The 19,754-nt window shown below is 32.5% G+C and overlaps 2 protein-coding genes across 2 annotated transcripts in view; one reads left to right on the forward strand and one right to left on the reverse strand.

Moving 5' to 3' along the window:
* The window catches only part of LOC128675786 (cell adhesion molecule 3-like), a 98,662-nt gene that overhangs the window by 19,863 nt on the left and 59,045 nt on the right, over window positions 1-19,754 (forward strand). The gene's annotated exons all lie outside the window — the stretch shown is intronic.
* LOC128675789 (uncharacterized) lies at window positions 1,614-3,333 on the reverse strand. Its single transcript, XM_053755463.1, has 4 exons — window positions 3,240-3,333; window positions 2,930-3,088; window positions 2,323-2,466; window positions 1,614-1,845 (listed from the first exon to the last, which is right to left on the reverse strand). Exons 1-4 carry the CDS (start codon window positions 3,327-3,329, stop codon window positions 1,675-1,677), a joined length of 564 nt encoding a protein of 187 aa, XP_053611438.1. The 5' UTR covers window positions 3,330-3,333; the 3' UTR covers window positions 1,614-1,674.

Raw genomic sequence — 19,754 nt, forward strand, 5'->3', positions numbered from 1 at the left:
CTGTGTTACTCCTTTAGAAACATCGATTGTTAAAAAAGCGAGCTCCTGCTGTAGATTTTCTTTTTGGTGAATTATATTTCTTTTTCGAATATACTTCCTACTTTTCTACAGAACTACAATACTCATTCTGACTTCTTTTACAAATACAATTAAAAATACAACTTAACTAAACCCGTGACGCAACTTTTAAACAAGATTTTGTAGTAACCGCTCACGGAGCGTTGGACTGAAATGCATTAAAAACACGGTTTTACCACTTTCAAAGATCGGGACGATGTTTCACTGTACCGCCCCTGTTTGCGAACTGTAAAAAGCACAGTTGGCATGCTCTTAACAAGTTTCAATCATACTGAAGCCCCGGGGAGATGGAAGTGTAAACTTGCCAGCGATAACCTGGCTGGAATATTGTTTAAAATAAAAAAAGAATTATTTCTTATTTTTAATCGATGTCGTGCACTTTTCAAATTTTTCTTTGTATTTGCTCAAATGACTTGGGTTTATTGCATCATAAGTTTATTGAATAGACTTCACAACACAAAGTGTAAATACAAGACGAATTTGTTAAATGATTCAAGTTCATTGTAAAACACAACACCTTTATTATAATTAATGAAAACTATTGAGATCACATTGCACTATTTGTGGGATTGGGATATGTATATTATTTTCGACCACCACTTCTACAACATAATCAATTAACCATGTCCACCCAAAAACTATTCAAATCAAAAAAATAAACACAAAAAACCGTGTATAGGGTTAACTTCATATAGGATGACACATTTTTGATTTTTAGCTTCACGTTTAGCAGCTCTTTGTCGCCTTTAGGTACACTTTCAAGACTTCAGTTTTAGACCATAAGAAAACTGAGGAAACTGAAGGCTGTTCACTGATCCTGAAAATAATAACACCATTTTAGGTTATGTTCTGCATTATTTGGACAAATATGATGATAAACTGATAAACTTGATTTTGACTGAAAGCCTTACCTGTATGAAGTCTATATTTTCATAGTCGTCAGGTGTGATGTGTTCCGAGCATATTTTTGACCATTTACTGGCTCGAAAATTTTGCAGTGTCTGGCGGCTTCCCATAGTTTTCGAAGTTTTTTATCTCATGGAAAACGATTTTTCTCCAATATATCGGTACCCGAATATGCTATATTGTTGTATATTTTCATAAACAAATGCTTACATAATGAAAAGATTAATGAAGTACTCTAAAATAAACGTTTTAATCGACATAGCAATAGCAAAAAATCGGCAAGGCTTTTGTGTACCTAACATACAGTGCTGTACACTGGCGGGATATATGTACAGTAATCCCTATTAACGTATTACTAGCTTATAAGTAATACTATAATGTATACTTTATTGTATCCCTGTTTGCTAAGCCAAATTAATTTTAAAAAAACTTTGACATAAAGTTAAAAACTACTTAATCATATTTTAATGCTTGATGATTGTTATTGATCAATAGATTAATAATAACTTAAAAAAGAAAATGATATTAATATTTAAAATAATTTATTTCTCAAAATTGCAAAGGATATAAGAAAAAAATGTATAAAATGTAATTGTTTTTAGACAATAGCGTAATGACGAAAATTTGATATATTTTTTAGAGAAGATCTCTGTCAAAAAATATATTTTATTGTAATATATCTGGATGGCTTTAAGACCCGTTGAATGAGAGTTCCAATAGCATTTTAAACAAGACATCCCTGTGCGTGGTGTTCAACAAGTGGTACCCATTCAGGTGACAGGTATACAATCCACTGGGCACGACCCTGGGTAATGGAATATTTTTCGGCGGCAGTTCCGCTCGCACTACATGATAGCTACCCTAGAAAAAAAAATACTCGTAGTATTTTTTACTATTTTTAACATGATTATTAACAAGAATGAACTCGTTGACCAGTCGAGGGTATGATTATCTAAGACGCTAATAATAAACAGCAAAACATACTTCTTTCGTCTTTGCGTGTTCATTCGGGATCAGTTTAAAAAATGTCTGAAGATTTTAATGATTTGACTGTATTTTGACCATGAACAAAATTTTCATTCAAGGTTTATGTTGCTATCTCATTTAGCTGTATTCTCGGTAATGTTGGCTCTAATAATATCTATAGCTAGCATGGTTTTGACAACCGGCAGCCGCTTGCCTCAGTTTACTCATACTCGAGAATATTGTTGACTATTACTTGTCAAGGTTATGCGTACCGTAGTCGCCTTTTACGACAAGTGGAGGATATGGGGTGATCCTATTCTAGGGTGGAATCATACGGAGAAACGTTATATATATATATATATATATACATACCGCAGGAATAGGACACACTATCGGCACGTCGCTGTGTTGTTTTAACCAGTCCGACAGCCACCTCATTGATGTGACATCGCAAGGTTTGGTTGATATACGCATTAGTTCCAGCTTCAGATCATGATTGTACACTTCTACTTCTATCTGACGATATAAAAGTATATTTACGAAATAATAGGAAGCAAGATTGATAACTTATTAATAATTTACCACTAGATTGATATCTTATTACTAATTTACCATATTATGTGGTAAGTAGTCGGAAAAGTCATGCCTAATGCCTTTAGGTGACTTAAAATCTGATACTAGTGTTAGCAATTAATATAGTGAAATGTTTTTCCTGAATTGCAATTTTTAATTAAAAGATACCTAATATTCAAGCTCAAATTCTTTCGCTCGAAGTCGCACTATTTCATGTTAGCCATACTAATTTACTGCTAATTAAATAACACATATTATTTACTTAATATATATTATTTAATTAACCTTACCTTACCTACCTTATAGTTTGTTTTAATTAGTTTTTTCTTTTAGTTGAAGTATAATGTAAAAAAAAATATTATATCAAGATTGTTGTGTACGTAAATAAAATACTAGTATACCTTACCATATAATTGTTATCCCACGCGGTTAGTATTGTCATATTAAAAGTAGTCAAGTAACGGGACCGTCTGCTTACTCGGTACGTCAATGTGGAGAAATCTTTTATGTACTTGGGATTCGAGTACATTACTTTGGAATTTCTTTGATTAACTTTCTCACTTAACTGGAAAAATAAAACACGTATCAAAAAAGGTCGAAAAATTAATATTTATCGAACATAAATAGTTTTCTGAATATAAAATACAAATATTTAAAAAAAAGTTATTTTTAATTAAATTATTATTAAATAATGTAAAATTAATATATTTCGTCACCGTTTCGTTTTCGTAAATACTTTCGACATCTAGGGTTATTGACAGGAATATCGCAATGGTAAAAAATGTATGGCTGTATGTTATCATCATAGCGCCAACAGACTGACTGTCAATGACGAACATAATAATAATGAGGTCATCATTATGTTTGTTATTGACTGTCGGTCTATCTAAATTTTAATTCACCCCATCAATTTCACATTAATTTAATGTTCAATTGCCTACTGCTCATTTATAATGAACAGCGACCAGAATTCGCCAAGTTTTGTAAAATAATAATACAAATATACATTTGCAAATATCTTGGAACATATTTACTTAACTTTTTTTTTAATGATTTTATTTAAATTGAATAAAATAATGGTTCTAAGAGCATTTCCAAATCTGCGACCGCGCTGTCATTTTTTTTAAATTCTGAACAAAGACAAGAATTAGTTTTATTTTCTGATATGAAAATAATTAATCTGTACTGTTGTGAATGTTTTATGAATTAATTTTGGAAATAATTTCTTTCTCAAGAAAATTGACCGATCGTAATGACAGCGAGGCCGCAGTGGTCGAAACGTGGACGAACCACCCAAAATTAAGTAAAGTTTTTGAAAAATTATAAAAAAGTAAATAAATTAAAAAAAGTATCATAGTTGAAATTCAGCCTATCCATTCATTCTAAGTTTTGGGGCATGTAAAGCAAAAAAATTATAATAATGATCTTATTTGTGTATATTTTATACATTCAAAGTGGGTCTTTTACTAGACTTGGCAGAAACACGGCCGTACTTATTACTAACCGTACTTATGATCATTTCATAACATGAACATATTGTTACAAAAAATCATTATATTCGAATACCTAACAAAAAAAATATTTCTTTCAAATATTCTATATAATACAATTAGAAAGCCTGGATAAGACATATTGATATAATTTATTAAGTTGAAGTACCAACTTTATAAGCCGAGGTTATATTAAAATACTTCCAAGAAAAATACACATTTTAAATACAATGAATAAATAAATAATTATATTAGGACAAATCACACAGATTGAGCTAGCCCTAAAGTAAGTTCTAGACTTGTGTTTAGGATACTAGCTCAACGATACTATATTCTATAACATATACATATATAAATAAACGTTCAAGACCCGGGCCAATCAGAAAAAGATCATTTTCTCTCATGACCCGACCGGGGATTGAACCCAGGACCTCTTGGTTCAGAGGCAAGCACTTCACCACTTCGCCACCGAGGTCGTCAATATATAATGATAATATTATAATATACAATGAGAATATTAGTAATTAAAAATAGACTTAGGTAATTGCCTAGATCTAATCAGATTTTGGTAAAGGCATCCGCCATTCGTGGCGACACAAAAGTGACAAAATAGTGGCAATTATTAGTTTCACAAAGACTATTAAATAGTCATATAAAATATATAGCTATTTCAAATATATATCACAATCGTCAAGATAAGTAATTTTGTCATAGTAACCAAATGTTTAAATGCACGTATTTACAAATTATGTGAAACATAAATGAATATATATTATTGGTATATTGCTTTGGCATTTGCATACACACATACATAATGGCCGTATCGAACTGCAATAATTGTGGTGACCGGACAGCAGTTAGCCAGTGAACAGCATTCCATCGGCATTCACACAGGAGCAAAGGCGAGAAGATTTGATTGGCTAAGCGCCAAGACCGATGGATGCGGGGACACTGTTTTGACCAACCTATTGACTAATTTTCATACGTTCTATTTTAGAACTTAGAGGTTTGTTTCTGCAATTTAAGAAACAGTTAAAAAAAATACAAGTACAGGGTGAATTTTGTTCAAAAAATAAGAAGTAGAAATGAGATGATATTCTAATTTATTTACGGTCTATTTCGAAGTAATAATTTTTATGTTTTATAATAAAATATTTATTTAAACATTATTGCATCTTAAAAAAATAAAACAAAAATGAACTGGATGGATGAAAGAAAAAGGCAAAAAGTTAGAAAACATTTTGTATGTATAGATAATAAATAAGTGATGAACAATGAACTTCGTTAATATCAGTAGGAAAGTGACGTCATGTTAATTTTAAGATCAATATTATCAAAGAGCTTGTTCATAATTTTCTCGCACGAAAAATTTACATTTGAAAATTATTGTTCAGATTTGTATTAAGTATTAACAGTAATATGGCATGACAAGTAAAAACTGGATGGATATTATGTATTACTAATTCAGATTTAATTTGCCAATTTAATCAATGTATGTGTTCTGTTATAACCAGGCCAGAAATGCATCATGCAGAAATATTCAATTATCTTCTCAGGTGCCCGATGAATCAACTAAACTGCAATTGGAGACTCCAGTTCTGTTAATAATTTATTGGCTCAGAACTAACACGTGTGGGGTGGTCGGCTTAGTGTAGCCTTTGTTGCAAGTTGTAGGATTAGCATAGGATAATCCACATTTAAGTACTTTAGATTAGAGAAATTTCTTGTATTAGCTATGTATAATTTTCTGTATTACGTGCATAGAAGACTATGTAGTTTGACGTCTCTATTGCTTATAAATTTCTAGGGAAATTATATTTTTATCAGATTTTTTATGATTGAGCGTATTTATGAAATATTAAAATTATATAATGAGTCACTACCATTTTATTACGCTTTGCGGTATCATGTAACTTTTAGCTAATTAGTCTTTCTGCCTAGTATTTTACATTAGGATTCAATAAATATTGTTATTACATTCGTTTTTTTTTAATTACAATAGGCGAACTGAATGCCAAATGCTTTTCTAACAGACCTTTGGGTTAAACACAGAAATCTACGTGGGTGACAAAATAAAGTTCTACTTAATTTTATTTGTTCAAACGCCCGAAGTAGTTCACATCGATATATACAAGTTATTTTATATTTTGCGCAAAAACCATCTGGCAACAGGCTTAGGGTGGGTTACACCGTCAACTTTGACGTTAATTTTAACGAACGCAGAAATATTCAAAGTACGGCATGTTGTCTAAACGTCAGCGGCGCGCCGGTTATCATCAAGGTCAAATTTGACGGTGCAACTCACCTTTATAGTAGCCGTCCACTGGAATGGTTAATATTTTTTCTGTTATTGTTTTGTCACTTTGCCAATGCGGATATCGCCCTTTGGAGAATTGGAATGAATAATTTCGCAACGCCATTTTAGGAGTCCGAAAGCAAATAATGGAATCATGTTAGACTAATTTATTTCTGCTACACGTTCATCAAACTGATTCATCTAAGGGACAGAATATCCTGGGCAAGGCTAGACAAAAGCATTCCTAAGGAGGGTTGACATCAGGCTGGCGGCGGGTTGTAAAATAATAGCCGGTGTTCTAAGTCAAATTTACTGACCTTTATGCGATGCTAATAGCATTTTTTGTTTGTTACCTCTTCACACTTTATTATAGACAAACAAATCTTGTGTTGTCTACACTATCTTTGCTTAGTTTGATTAGAAATACGGATATTAGATTACCTCTTATGGTAAAAATGACACGTGATAGCTAGTTTAACTTAAAATGCAGAAATTACATAAGTACTCTCTTTGGTTTCCATTTTAAAATCCTTTGAAAAAAAATCTCTTTGAAACTTTGCCCAGCAGTTACCCGCTTTTGAATGCATAAGTTTTTTGAACACGCAAGACATCAGGACATGTATGACAACTTGAAATTAGTTTCAGCTCCAGGAAATAGTTTTAGATGAAGCTTGCCAGTCATAAAAAAGATTCGTTATTGAACGGTTTTTGAGCTAATCCAGTAGAGTGTATTTTGTATGTTCAAGTTCGTCGTGGAGCGATGTTTTAAAATTGTTTGTTTGCTATTTCCAAATTTACTTACTTTCATCTCCATTTTATTTAATTCTCGGGTTTTAATTCCCAGCCATGATACAAAGGGTTTTTTTTATTTATATTAGGACAAATCACACAGATTGAGCTAGCCCCAAAGTAAGTTCGAGACTTGTGTTATAGGATACTAACTCAACGATACTATATTTTATAAATAGATACATATATAAATAAACATCCAAGACCCGGGCCAATCAGAAAAAGATCATTTTCCATCATGACCCGACCGGGGATCGAACCCGGGACCTCTCGGTTCAATGGCAAGAACTTTACCACTGCGCCACCGAGGTCGTCAAAGGTGAATAGATTCTATTCTAGATAATTAAATAAAATGGAGACGAAAGTAAGTAAATTTGCTAAAAATATTTTGATGCCAATTACTGAAACTTGAGAGCGGACACAGAATTTACTCCTACTTCACAAGGTTCAGAACCATAAGATCTATATTTTTGTTGGTAAATTATTCAACGATATTTTTTTCTTCGAACTTTATGTAGCATAGTTATATTTGTTCGCTCGTATAAATGGTTGATGAAACTATTCCAAGAAATCATCAGTTCTAACAATTGTTACAAAGAATTGTCACAAAGTGTAAAAGTTATTAAATACTTCGTGACTCTTTTTGGCGGTATTTCTAGCTATCTGATTCGGCTCATAACATATCCTTCCCACTTCATGTCAATGCGTCAGCAGTCAGCGCACAAGTGACGCCGGTCGGGTCACACACAATCACGTCATAAATCAACACTTTTACAGAAGAGACATGTTATACTTTATAATATAACTTGAGTCCTAAAGTCATGAGGAATACGACTATGAAGCATGAATAATAAGCATGATCTGATGGAGTATATCCATGGATAGGATAGGAAAATCCTCAATGGTTTATTGCATGATTTTGGTTTGTTTGCAACATTGAATGCAACAATGCGTGTGAGAAAAATTACATTTTTGTAAAAAAAAAACTGATATAAAACTAAGACAATCGAATCGAGATGTAGACTTCTGCGTTATAGCTGTTTTGTACTACCGTCTAATATATGCGAAAATATTCTACTATAATGGTTTTACATGCGGTCGAAGTGTCGGAAATACGGATCCTACGCGCAATCTCCCGCAACATCCAACTTACCTTTACGCGTTGAAATTGAATATCGACTTTTGCATGACTGGCAACACCGAAAGCCTTTATCTTATCCAATATACTCTTTCATTACACATATGTTTTGCCTTTATTCTTACATTTATAGAACATCAAAGGTTCGAAATTCTCCATCTTTATGATAAAGATGATATTGTGATCCTTTAGATGTCTAAAAATGTCAAAAGCTAAGCACTGTAAAAGCACTTAATCTAAAAAAAATGAAAATCACATTAACTCTGTACTGATTTAATTTAGTAAGCATTCAATAAGCACTCGTATCTATTGAGTATGTTTTATATTTTTAACTGGTTTTAGATATGGCTATAAATAAGCAATACAGCTAGATGAGTTTGTTCAAGAATAAATTGACGAAATACCGCATGCGTTTTGGGCACATTTGCATCAGGTAGGGAGGTCTATTTGACTGACGTACTCAACTCAACCCCACTTTTTTTGTATTGCCATTATAATATAAAATATATTTGAAAATTATTATTTATTATATTAAAGATAACAGGGTTGTAGTTATTTTTAGTATTTTACAATAATCCTAACTAATATTAGAAATGCGAAGGTAAGTTACTGTTTGTTTGTTTATTAGTTTGTTACCTCTTCACGCTCTATCTAATCAACCAATCTTCTTGAAATTTTGCATACATGTAGTTTGAAGTGTACCTCATGCCGGAAAAATAACTGTTTCCGTAGAAAATTTACGCGGGCGAAGCCGCGGGTATAAGCTAGTTAAAAAAAATTAACCTTTCAACATTTTTAAAACATAAAATATTCTGACAAATATTCACTTAAATCGTAAATTATGCAGAATATTCCTCGACACGAAGCAAGCAACTCAGTAGCGATAAACAAGACAACAGATTAAAAGTGGCTCGTGAGAAAAATTCTACAGTCTTGTACGTTGTTACGCATGAAGACCCCTGGGAGAGCCGTCAGCTATAGCCATAACGTTTTCTTATCAAGACAACACAGGGCCTACCACGGAACACAATACAATTCACTAAGCATAAGCAAAAAATGTTTCTTAATACATCTCTTACTCAGCTGGTAAAGTTTCTAAGTCTTCCAAGTTCAAACAGCGTTGGAACTGAAACATACGATATAACAACTGGCCAGTTTAAGATCCCAAGAAAAACTATGGAATGCTGGAGACGTTGGCTTGATAAGCATCGTAAAAACTAGCATGTGAAGAGCAAAAAACTTTGCATTAGTGCGTTGATATCGCGATCCTCCACTTTATGTGGCGCATTTATTTTCATACGAGATAGATTGATGACCACATTTTTATCATTAAGTACACAAAAGCCAGTAAAAGCTAGAAAGGAATTATTTATTAAGCAAAAACTTGTGGCATAAGAAACGTGGACATCGTGCGCACGCTTCACCTAACAAGGATTGATGAAAGAAAATAAATATAACAAGTAAATCTTTGAGTATACTAATAGCGTTATTTATCATAAAAAGAAAATGTAGATATATGTGATAAGCTTCTCCAGTACATTTTTGTCTCGTAATTTATTATATTAATATATTTCTGCTTCATGTGTCAGAAAAAGAAATTGATATTACAAAATATCAATATCCGATATTGTTGGTTGTTAATATAAAAATAAGCGATTTTTCGACTTGTATAAATCTCTAACATATCTCTAACAATCTCTTTATCTCACTTAATACGTAAGTTAATCACCGCCGGGTTCGATTTTACTGGCGATAAACCAAGACGGCTGCCCACTGGCTTTTCTAGAAATTTCTGCCAAACGCCTCCGCGGTCACATAAATCTGTCGGCTATCGCTCTTGTCTGATCTTTTTTTATGATTCCACCCTTTAAGATAAAATAAGAAGAGCACAGAATTATGAGAAGAGTTTTCTACATATAGGCATATACTGCTCCATATTCTTCCGTGGATGTCGGTACAATAGCAATAGCATTTCCAAAGAAAGTTATCCGTAAAAGAATAGTTATATTTTTTCGCTAATACCTGACTTCGAGGCGTAACCATATGCTGATACATATGTTCGGACTATTATGATTTCCGTGCAGTGAACACAAACCATTAACTTTGTACGAACAATTAATTCGCTATCATCATTTATGGTCTCATTATTTTGTGCTTTAACGACCCCACTTCACTTTGAGTTTGTAATACTGTTACAGTATCGAATTAAATGAATTATGTTTATTGAAAAGTTGAGAGTTTGTTACCGAAATGGCACTTGTAAATTTTCTTTGTAGCCACAGTTATTTATAAGATCATTAAAAGTTAGGTGAAATGTAAATTGTGTAAGTATTTTTGATGATACAAAATTTTATGAAGAAACACGCGCAAAACTTTGGAACCTTTGTGTATATATAGACACTTTTACACAATCAATTACTAATATTATAAAGAGAAAAGATATATTTTTATTGTAAAGAAGAAGAAGAAACTATAAAACTACAGGGCTGATTTTTTCATCTTATTTTTGAAAAATTGTAGTGCTAAATCAATTCATTGTAAATTCGCTATTACTATGTTAGAGATACACATGCAGAGTACGTAGTAAGCGAGTCAATTTAGAATGATATGAAAAAGTGCTTGTAAGGGTGAATAAAAAGAACCCATGATACTCCTAATTGTTTCGTTTAACTCTGTGCCAATGTGCCAAATTTCATCAAAATCGGCCCAATAGTTTTAATGTTTATTAATAATATACAAAAAAATCTATTCTATTTATATAATAAAATATTGATCCTAAACAGTCCTTTCCTATTTATTTTTCATAAATATTATATTTCGTAAATATAAATATTAATATGGATTGCGTAAAATCGTATTCTAAACTAACGCCCGTCATGTTAAAAAAAATTGGCTCCTCTACACGATCGGCGAATTCAAGGCAGATGCCGACCCGATTGAACGTACACTGACTAGTTTGTATGTGAGATGTTTTTAACATTGGGAAAACCTACAATGAATGTCGAAATCACCAAAGTAAGGCGCTAACTGTTTTATAAATTCGAATTTAAAACTTACCTAGATCGATAAAAATAATTAAAGATTATTCCTCTTAAATATAATTTATTGCTCCGATGGAGGGATTAAATATATATAATATTACAGGCTATGCAGATAAAATTCTTGGACATTTATTAATGACGCGTTTGCAGATAAAGAAAAAAGTGTGGACTTTACAGGATGAAGTTCCGATGACCGGTCTAGTTCACTGGTGATTGATGCGAGGAATTTTCAAACTTTATATCTAGCAATAAAAAATTGCTGTCTGGCTGCTTCTGCAGTCGTTCCACTTATGTCTATATGGTAGGTATATTTTTTACAGTTCTAAGATTTGTATGTGCGATTTCTTTTAATTTAGAGGGCCTTTTTAAACATTGGGGCGAGTATTTAAAATGGCGGCTTTTTATTATTTTCATAGCTTATTGTTATTTTAGGTTTCAGATTAAGGATTTAATACTCTGATGTAAATATTTGTTTTTTATTTGGTGTTAAATACTATTCATAATATAAACATTTTCTCCTATCTCCGTTTACTATAAATATTAATACCGAATACGTTATAAAATAATTTAATATTATCTTCACGTATTAATGTTATTTAACCGCAACTTACCATGTTTGGTCGGATAACAATTAGGTGACGGATATAAATCATGTAATCTATGTGGGCTGTGACAGCCAATAAGCGCTTCACGCGAATTACGCCAAGATAAATTGCTCTCCCCTGACATTAATGTGAATTTTCTTCCGAAAATAAATTACCTGTATCAGGATTCTCAATGCCGAAGCCTCTTCACACTAGTTCAAGCCGGTCAAGTGTCTTGAGCGAGCAAAGCGTACTTATCTTTAAAGCAGAGTGATCTACATAGTTGGCGAGTCGAGTATTCGGGACTTGTTTTCTCCCAGTGTGTTAGGGAAATGCATCCAAGTAAAATTCAGGTCAAATCTGCGCGGAAACATTAGCACAGTCGCTGTGGCCCATTTTGATGTTCTTTATAGTATTTGTATTGAGTTTGTAATAAGTATGTGCTGTGCATGATATGGTTTGATTACATTTTAGTTTGGTAGTTATAAAGTTTATGTCGTTTCCGCGAGGTTGTGGGATAAGGATCAAATCTAAAATATATTGGGTTGCTGACGTCAAGGCATGCTTGCCAACGGTGAAACCTCTTAGGACTACGAAGTTCGTGTGAAATGGAGAAGTAAAAGTAAGAAAGCCTATATGAAACTCTAGGGAAACGACTGGGATAACTAAATGAAATGAATGTATTTTTATACTGTATTAAAACCAGTTTTTAATTATAAATTAAAGAAGAGAATAATTAAAAATGTAAGCATTTGGTTTGATACTGGCCAACAAATAAAATACATCAGTTTGTAAATGTCGCTATACTGTCTTAATTCTTTCTTTGCAGTTGATAATACTTAAGAATAGCTGTTAAAGTTCACATCATTTTGCATTGTTTGTGTAGGAAATAAGTCTATTAAATCAAATCGCCAAGTTCGTATAAGAATTTACATACATAGTCACAGGCACACATCGTTTATTATTTGGTGTATATTATTAGTTCATTTCAAGTGTGCAAATGAGAACTTCAAGGGTGTTGCCATATGACTTATTATAATTTAGAATCCTAATCAAAAATAACATTATCCACAATATATATTATTTTGAATTGTTTATAACATGGCAAGAAAGTTTTTGAATTGGATTTAACATGGTTCATATTGGTTCAGACCTATATGACGGCCAAATGATAAAATGTGTTACTTGACAAAGCTACATTTCCGTTCTTATATTATTAATGGGATTTGTTTAAAATCATGAACTAAAAATCAAACAAGTATCATTATTATACTTTATTCAAAAGGAAAGTTTTTATAATTAACGGAACTTAATAATGTTTAGGAATGTAATTTTCAGGTTTTCTGACTCTGTTGCGCACCGTAAACGAATCAACGTAGTATTGCATGAAACAACTGCGCATCGTTGTTTCACGCAATATGCACACGCCACGGCGTGTGTTGACGTACGCACGTCAATGTCACATTTAACGACGGAGCGGATGCAACGTAGCGCAACAGAGCAGTGAGGCCGTTCACTATGTTGCATATTTCGTAAAATGGCCGCAAACAATATGCAGTTGTGCTTAGCTAACAATGTCCAATTTTGCACCGATTCAAATTAATGGCTCAGAAGTGGCGCTTTATAAACACATAAATCGATTTCGTCCCGGTTTTAACCAAATGTGAAATGAAGACCATTTCGAAACATTGCAGATAATTACCTGTTTATATGATCGCTAATGAAACAGGCAGTAAATAACGCATTTTGTGTTCTGATGTTCTGATACTATACTACTTCCAGCAAATTGTTCAATTGCTGCAATTTACGTTTTTTTAGCAAACTAGCAGGTGGGATGTCTGATTGTAAGCAAACACCATAGCCCATGGTCACTAGCTACTCCATACGGATCACCGAAGCGTTGGCGATTTTTAAGCTATGTCCCATTGCTCAGTCGTGCTCCGTCGTTATGACTTTCATCGACAGACAACGCAGAACAACGCAAATTGTATGAATTTTCTTCGACTTGCGTCAATATAAAACTCGTCGTAACGGAGCACGACTGGGCAATGAGGCACGGCGCATAGAGATAGCGATAGACAATTTTTTTGAATGCGCCAATGTCGAGCTTATTGGAACACCGCTGAAGAGAATTTATTTCATAGATTTCAATATTTTAATAAAATAAAATATATTTAAAGCGCTCTGATATGAAATATCTATCAATGTTTTCAGAAATTTTACGATATTGAACAATTCAATCATGACATATGAGTTTCATTAAAAACTTGTATGAAAGAGAATATTCCGTTGGAAAAATAAAATAATAGTGAAGCGTTTTCATTGTTTTCATAATTTAGTCAGCCCGTGCAAAAAGTTTTGGAAATTAATAGAGAGTAAAACATACACGAATTAATATATTTCAAAACTTTCACTTATATACGAATATGGTAAATATACGTGCAATAGATATTGTGTATTTATTAGTACCACAGATTACATAATACTTTAGTACATACACTGCATTCATTCTGCGGAACAGCAAACACATATTGTGTCGTATCTTTCTTTATAGCAAATAAACAGGAATTATCATCAATACCTTTCAGACAATTCTGAATGAGTCTTTATGGCATTGACTACAAAATAAAGTTAGTAAAGAGAAGTACCTACCTATAGTACCTATCTTGTTCTAATCAAAACTAAAAAATCTAATGTTTTTTTTTATTTTGTAACTTTACTTGACAGAAAATAAGTTATAGGCCCATAGCACAGATATAAGAAGAATGTATTGTTATATCTGTGCACCATAGAAACCCATAGGAACTAATTATTGTTGTCAGAGCTACATAATTTGCTAAGATATTAATAACGTAAAAATATTAATAAAGTAATTTAACAATTTTGAAGCTCTAATAGCCCTAATCAGATTTACAAGGATCTACCTCAGTAAGTTGAGAGTGTCGAATAAAGTTACCAAGAATTCTTGTTTTCTTGTATTAATGTCATTACTTCTAGGGAAATTTCTTCTGCATCTGTTTTTTGTTTGCTGTGACACATCTAATTGAGACCAATGGCGACGAAGAGACGCTACCAAATATCCTTTTAGTCCCGAGCGGTGGCAAACGCGGGTCAATTGCAGGTGTTCAAAATTCCTTTCTTTCCCTGGCATGTTAATTGCAAAACAACTATGAATTCAGATATCATAACGCAATGTTTGAGTAAAATTCATTCGAAATTTCGTTCATACAAAATTTGACTTTTGTGATTGCATGAAGTGTAAAAAGTGATACTTGCATCTGTACCTTTTTTAATTGTGACTTGGCTAAGACTGTCTGTTGTCCCGCATCCAATTTCGTTAGATAAGGGACCCTTATTCGTCGTTTCCGAGAATACTAAATGACTAGGTAGCATTCTGTTCGATATAATAAATATTTTTTTTAGTTTGATATGATCCAATAATTCTTTTATATTAGCACTTTATTATTTTTCTTATTTGTATAATTTATGTCTAAGATCCTTAACGTCCTTGGAGAAAAAGCTGCGGTGAAGTTTGTTGCGTCGCTTCTCCCCCTGTGCCTTGGAAGTCGGCGGTTGACTTAGTTTTAAGTAAATTTTGACATTAAATAAATTATGTATATAATTTTAAGTTTGAACATAGAAATATTTTAATTTATCATGTCAATTTAGTAATTATATAAACGCAAAAGTGCAAGTAAACAATAAATTACCCAGTTCGAGTCAATCTTTGATGAAACTGTAGTTAGCGAGTTCTCTCTAACGGGCAACGGAACGTATGGTAGTCAAGAATCCTCATTTCTAAAATATTTTTGGAATTTTAGATGGCTCTTTGGCATTACAACCCTCAAGAAACGTATCTACAATATCTTGAAAGTCCGCCAGTACTCCTGTGATGCCCTTGGTGCTGCAGTACAATGTGACAAATTGTGATTATGTGTTAATCTCTGAGAAGAAATTACCTACGCAGTCCATTCTAAGTCCAAAAAATGTAAAAGTCTCTTTATTACAATCATTAGGACTTTGAATTGCGATATTTTTTTCCCATTGAAAAAGTGTGGCAATCGTACATAATCCCGAAAAAATTATACCCGCAGACTATCAGGGACAATAATTCTTGTAGGTTTAGTGTTCAGCAGCCAATCAGACCTTCATTTATCTAAATTTATATTACTTAACTCAACTAAAGTAGGCACCTGCCTACTTTAGTTAAGTAATATAAATTTAGGTTATTATTTAGGCTTAAGGTTTTTCTAGTCTTTTATTTTTTTTCAAGCAGGTGAGCTATTTTCCTACACAAAACACAAAATAAAAATTGAATTTATTGTTAAAAATTGAATGTAGTTATCATGTAATAAAAATAGAACACAAATGTTTGAAATATCGCTGTGATCTGTGCTTATTATTAAATGACAACTACCTACGTGTTTTTATAAAATTTGTACTGGCGTAATGAATTTATTTCTAATAAAAATGGCTGTATCTACCGTCCCCAATCGAGATGTCCCAGCTTTTAAGTTGAGGCCATAACTCTAAAGTTAACTTTGGAACTATCTATCGGCAAGATCGGATAGCGATTAATTTTCCACGGATGAGCCTTGTGCCGTTCAAAATTAATTCCGTGTTAAATAACTTTGACGGGATTAATTTGTTATATTCACAATAATTTTATGATTCTTCGAAAAGTGTAATATTATTTGGTTGTAAAATTGGTTTCCTTTTTTGTCTCCAATATAACTATAGATCTACGTTTAGCAATTGTACTGGGAAATCAATTTCACAATCTTAACACTGTAGTAATTACCACACTATAATATATATTTTAATTTGTTAGTGTGAAGATGGGTTGTGTCGTGTGAGTTTCAACGTGGAGCATAAAAATGGGAGAATAACAAATGACTAAATCTCGACAACTTTTATTAAGTTAGTTAGTTTTATTTAGTTAATTACAAAACAATTTTATTGAACCAAAAAAAATGGTGTAATTATTATAGTACAAATACTTTCTTGTCTGGCTTACTTACCTGTTAGTGGCACCAAAGTGTACCCTGGCTTCCGTCTTCTATGTGCTTGCTCTTCTGTGCAGGGTACACTTTGGTGTCACTAACAAGTCAATTAGCACTGTGAATTGGTGAACCATAGTTTGCTATTTGTTCGCTCGCTCTAATTCACGCAGATCATCGTCCACAGTGTCGTTCCAGTGGAATCTTGGCCGCCCGATTGGGCGTCGACCTGAAAATGATATCGAACAAAATTAACCAAAGAAAATCGAATTACAGAATCGTAACGAAAAACTGATTATATATTATTACATATTTTATATTGGTAATCTATTATGAAGACATTCACCAATATGATTGGTTATATAAGACATATCTCGCATGTAGCATAAAATTGTTGAAGTTGTCGCCATGATCAAATTCGTTCGGACATGGTCACCATCACCAACGCGCATTGAAAAAACGCCCGTGGTAATACGGCCACTAGTGAATGACAATATATCAAAAACGAAATAAAAGAATCATAGTAATGAAGCTGCATTGCGGGCACTTTTCCCAATTGTTGTCAATAAAATAAACAATGCCTTCCAATTACTGGCCCAATCATTCGGCGACGTCAAAATAGATTCACTATAAAGAGAACTTAATGACCACACAATAAATTCGATTTATAGCGAGATCACATGAATGAATATACAGAAAATAATTGCCGTATTTTTTATTTATTTGTTGTAAGTATACAAATAAATAAAAAACACGGCACGCTGAATTATACACAGATAAATAGGCAATTTTCAAATACAATGTTTTAAAAACTATGTAAACTGTGAATTTCTAAGTCGGCCGGTTTTAAAACCCAATCAAGATTACGTTTCTTTTTCTGTCATTACGTTAATGTATCGCACGCTTTATTTGTATATGATAATGATAGTGGAGTATTTTAAACATGTTTTTTTTTCTATTTCTGACACAAGTTACTTAATAAGCCATCAAATAGAATGCACCATTCCAATAGTATGAAATAGATGTCTACTTAAGTATACTTACTCATGCATCACCCGCTTGTTTGTCACATTATTTCATTACAACTCATTAACTATCGTGTATGCAAAACTTGATGACGAACAAACAAATTTGCTTTTTGGTTTGGCTAGGGTTTGTAATAAATCTGTGTTTAATATATTAATTAAACTTTATTTTCGTTTATCACAACATAATTTAATATTTATTAGTACGATATGATCAGCGCTGGTGGTTATTTTGTGATTAAAGTTCACCTCATTTAAATTATATGTATTTCAATTGAGGTGAACTTTCTAATTAATTAAATAAATAAGTGCGCGCTCGATCTCAGCTCCTATGGGATTTTTTTGGGTACAAAACCCTAAAATCTGTATTATATACATAAATAGGCATACTTTATTCTGTAAATTACGGCAGGAAAAAACCAAATAGAGTAACTACATTCTGTCTTTGTTTGCAGACTTATTTATCCAACAGAAACAAAAATGTATACCAATACTGCATACATTGTTGTCTTTGTTAGCATCAGACGTTCAAACTATTTACGAACAGTCTCTCGTTCATTCGTTCCATTGTTCACTCGAAGTGATCCAACTATCACAATGGGTGAAGCTTCGGAACTTATGACTGAACTAAACCAACTGAGAATAACGCAAGTGCTTTAAATTAGCTACCTGTGTTAGTGAGAATTGCATTTTAAAGATTGTCAACATTTTTAACGTTCTGCTATTACTAGTCCACTATTTAAAAGGATCACTCGGGCACTGTCAAATTTTCAGTGCGTAAGTTCTATTTAGTTCTATTTAACTAGGAACGCCTTATATATTTTTCATAAAGCACCAGCTAGACTTTTCACCAAACCAAACCCTACGGGATACGCGTACTTTCAGGATCAAAAGTTCCCTTTGTTAATAAAGGTATCGGCTACCACAATACCAAATTTTATAAAAATTGGCCCAGCTGTTTGAGCTTGTAGAAGTAACAAACGTACTCACAAACTTTCGTCTTTATAATATTAGTGGGATGGGGTTAAATTTGATCAGATAATGAGATGCGTACAAAGTGATTTATAGAAGGGGTGAGTGAGACAGTAACATATCAAAAAGAGACAAATATATTAATATTTCACTGCTTTAATTGATCTACTTAATATTTCTAACAATTTAACGGGGTCCTAGGGTTCAAATTGATTTCAGGTAAAAGCTAATTAGTAACCAAATTCTATGGTAATAGTGTACAGTGTTTATTAAAGAATAATATGGCCATTTGGTGTTGCTATTATGTCCGATTTCCAGGAATCTCCCTTTGAGGGTAAATTCTAATACACTTGCTATCTACTAATAAGATGGCACACATAAACATAGTTACTCTATAATTGCACAGATGCACTACATAAACGTAGTTGCTCTATAATTGACTCTATATGAGCATAATAAGTAATGTTAGAAACAACTTTAGTTATGACCTCTTTTTACTTAAATCTTATATATATTTTTATGTACTTGTCTGTCATCAATAAATCTTTCCACGTTCTTAATACATTTTTAGTTTTATCATTAATATATTTTATACAGTCTTAACGTGCATTTTCGTACGTAAATTCTTTATGTAGGGTGGCATAATCAGTTAAAATATTACTTTTTAGTTTTCGTTAAGAAATAAAATAAATTAATAAAGACGTGAGTTATTTTATTAGATAGTAGGTAAAAAAAACAAAATGTAGTCACAATGTATGCCTTATTATTTAGTTTTGGAGGTCACCGTTTTCTAAATGGGTAAATTTTGTGTGTCCAAAATAAATCTAATTTAATAATTATCGAGTGAAGTATAATACTGGAGACTACTTCTTTTCGCTCTAGCGGTGTCGCCAGTG

This window comes from Plodia interpunctella, chromosome 15 (assembly GCF_027563975.2).
Source record: "Plodia interpunctella isolate USDA-ARS_2022_Savannah chromosome 15, ilPloInte3.2, whole genome shotgun sequence".
Lineage (NCBI taxonomy): Eukaryota > Metazoa > Arthropoda > Insecta > Lepidoptera > Pyralidae > Plodia > Plodia interpunctella.

What these genes read in the sequence shown, in the direction of transcription:
- LOC128675789 (XM_053755463.1), bottom strand. Translation starts at nt 3,329, where the DNA reads ATGATGATAACATACAGCCATACATTTTTTACCATTGCGATATTCCTG. An exon ending in CGTGGGATAACAATTATATG is followed by an intron (nt 2,467 to 2,929) that starts GTAAGGTATACT and finishes TTATATCGTCAG; the next exon opens with ATAGAAGTAGAAGTGTACAA. An exon ending in TAGTGTGTCCTATTCCTGCG is followed by an intron (nt 1,846 to 2,322) that starts GTATGTATATAT and finishes TTTTTTTTCTAG; the next exon opens with GGTAGCTATCATGTAGTGCG.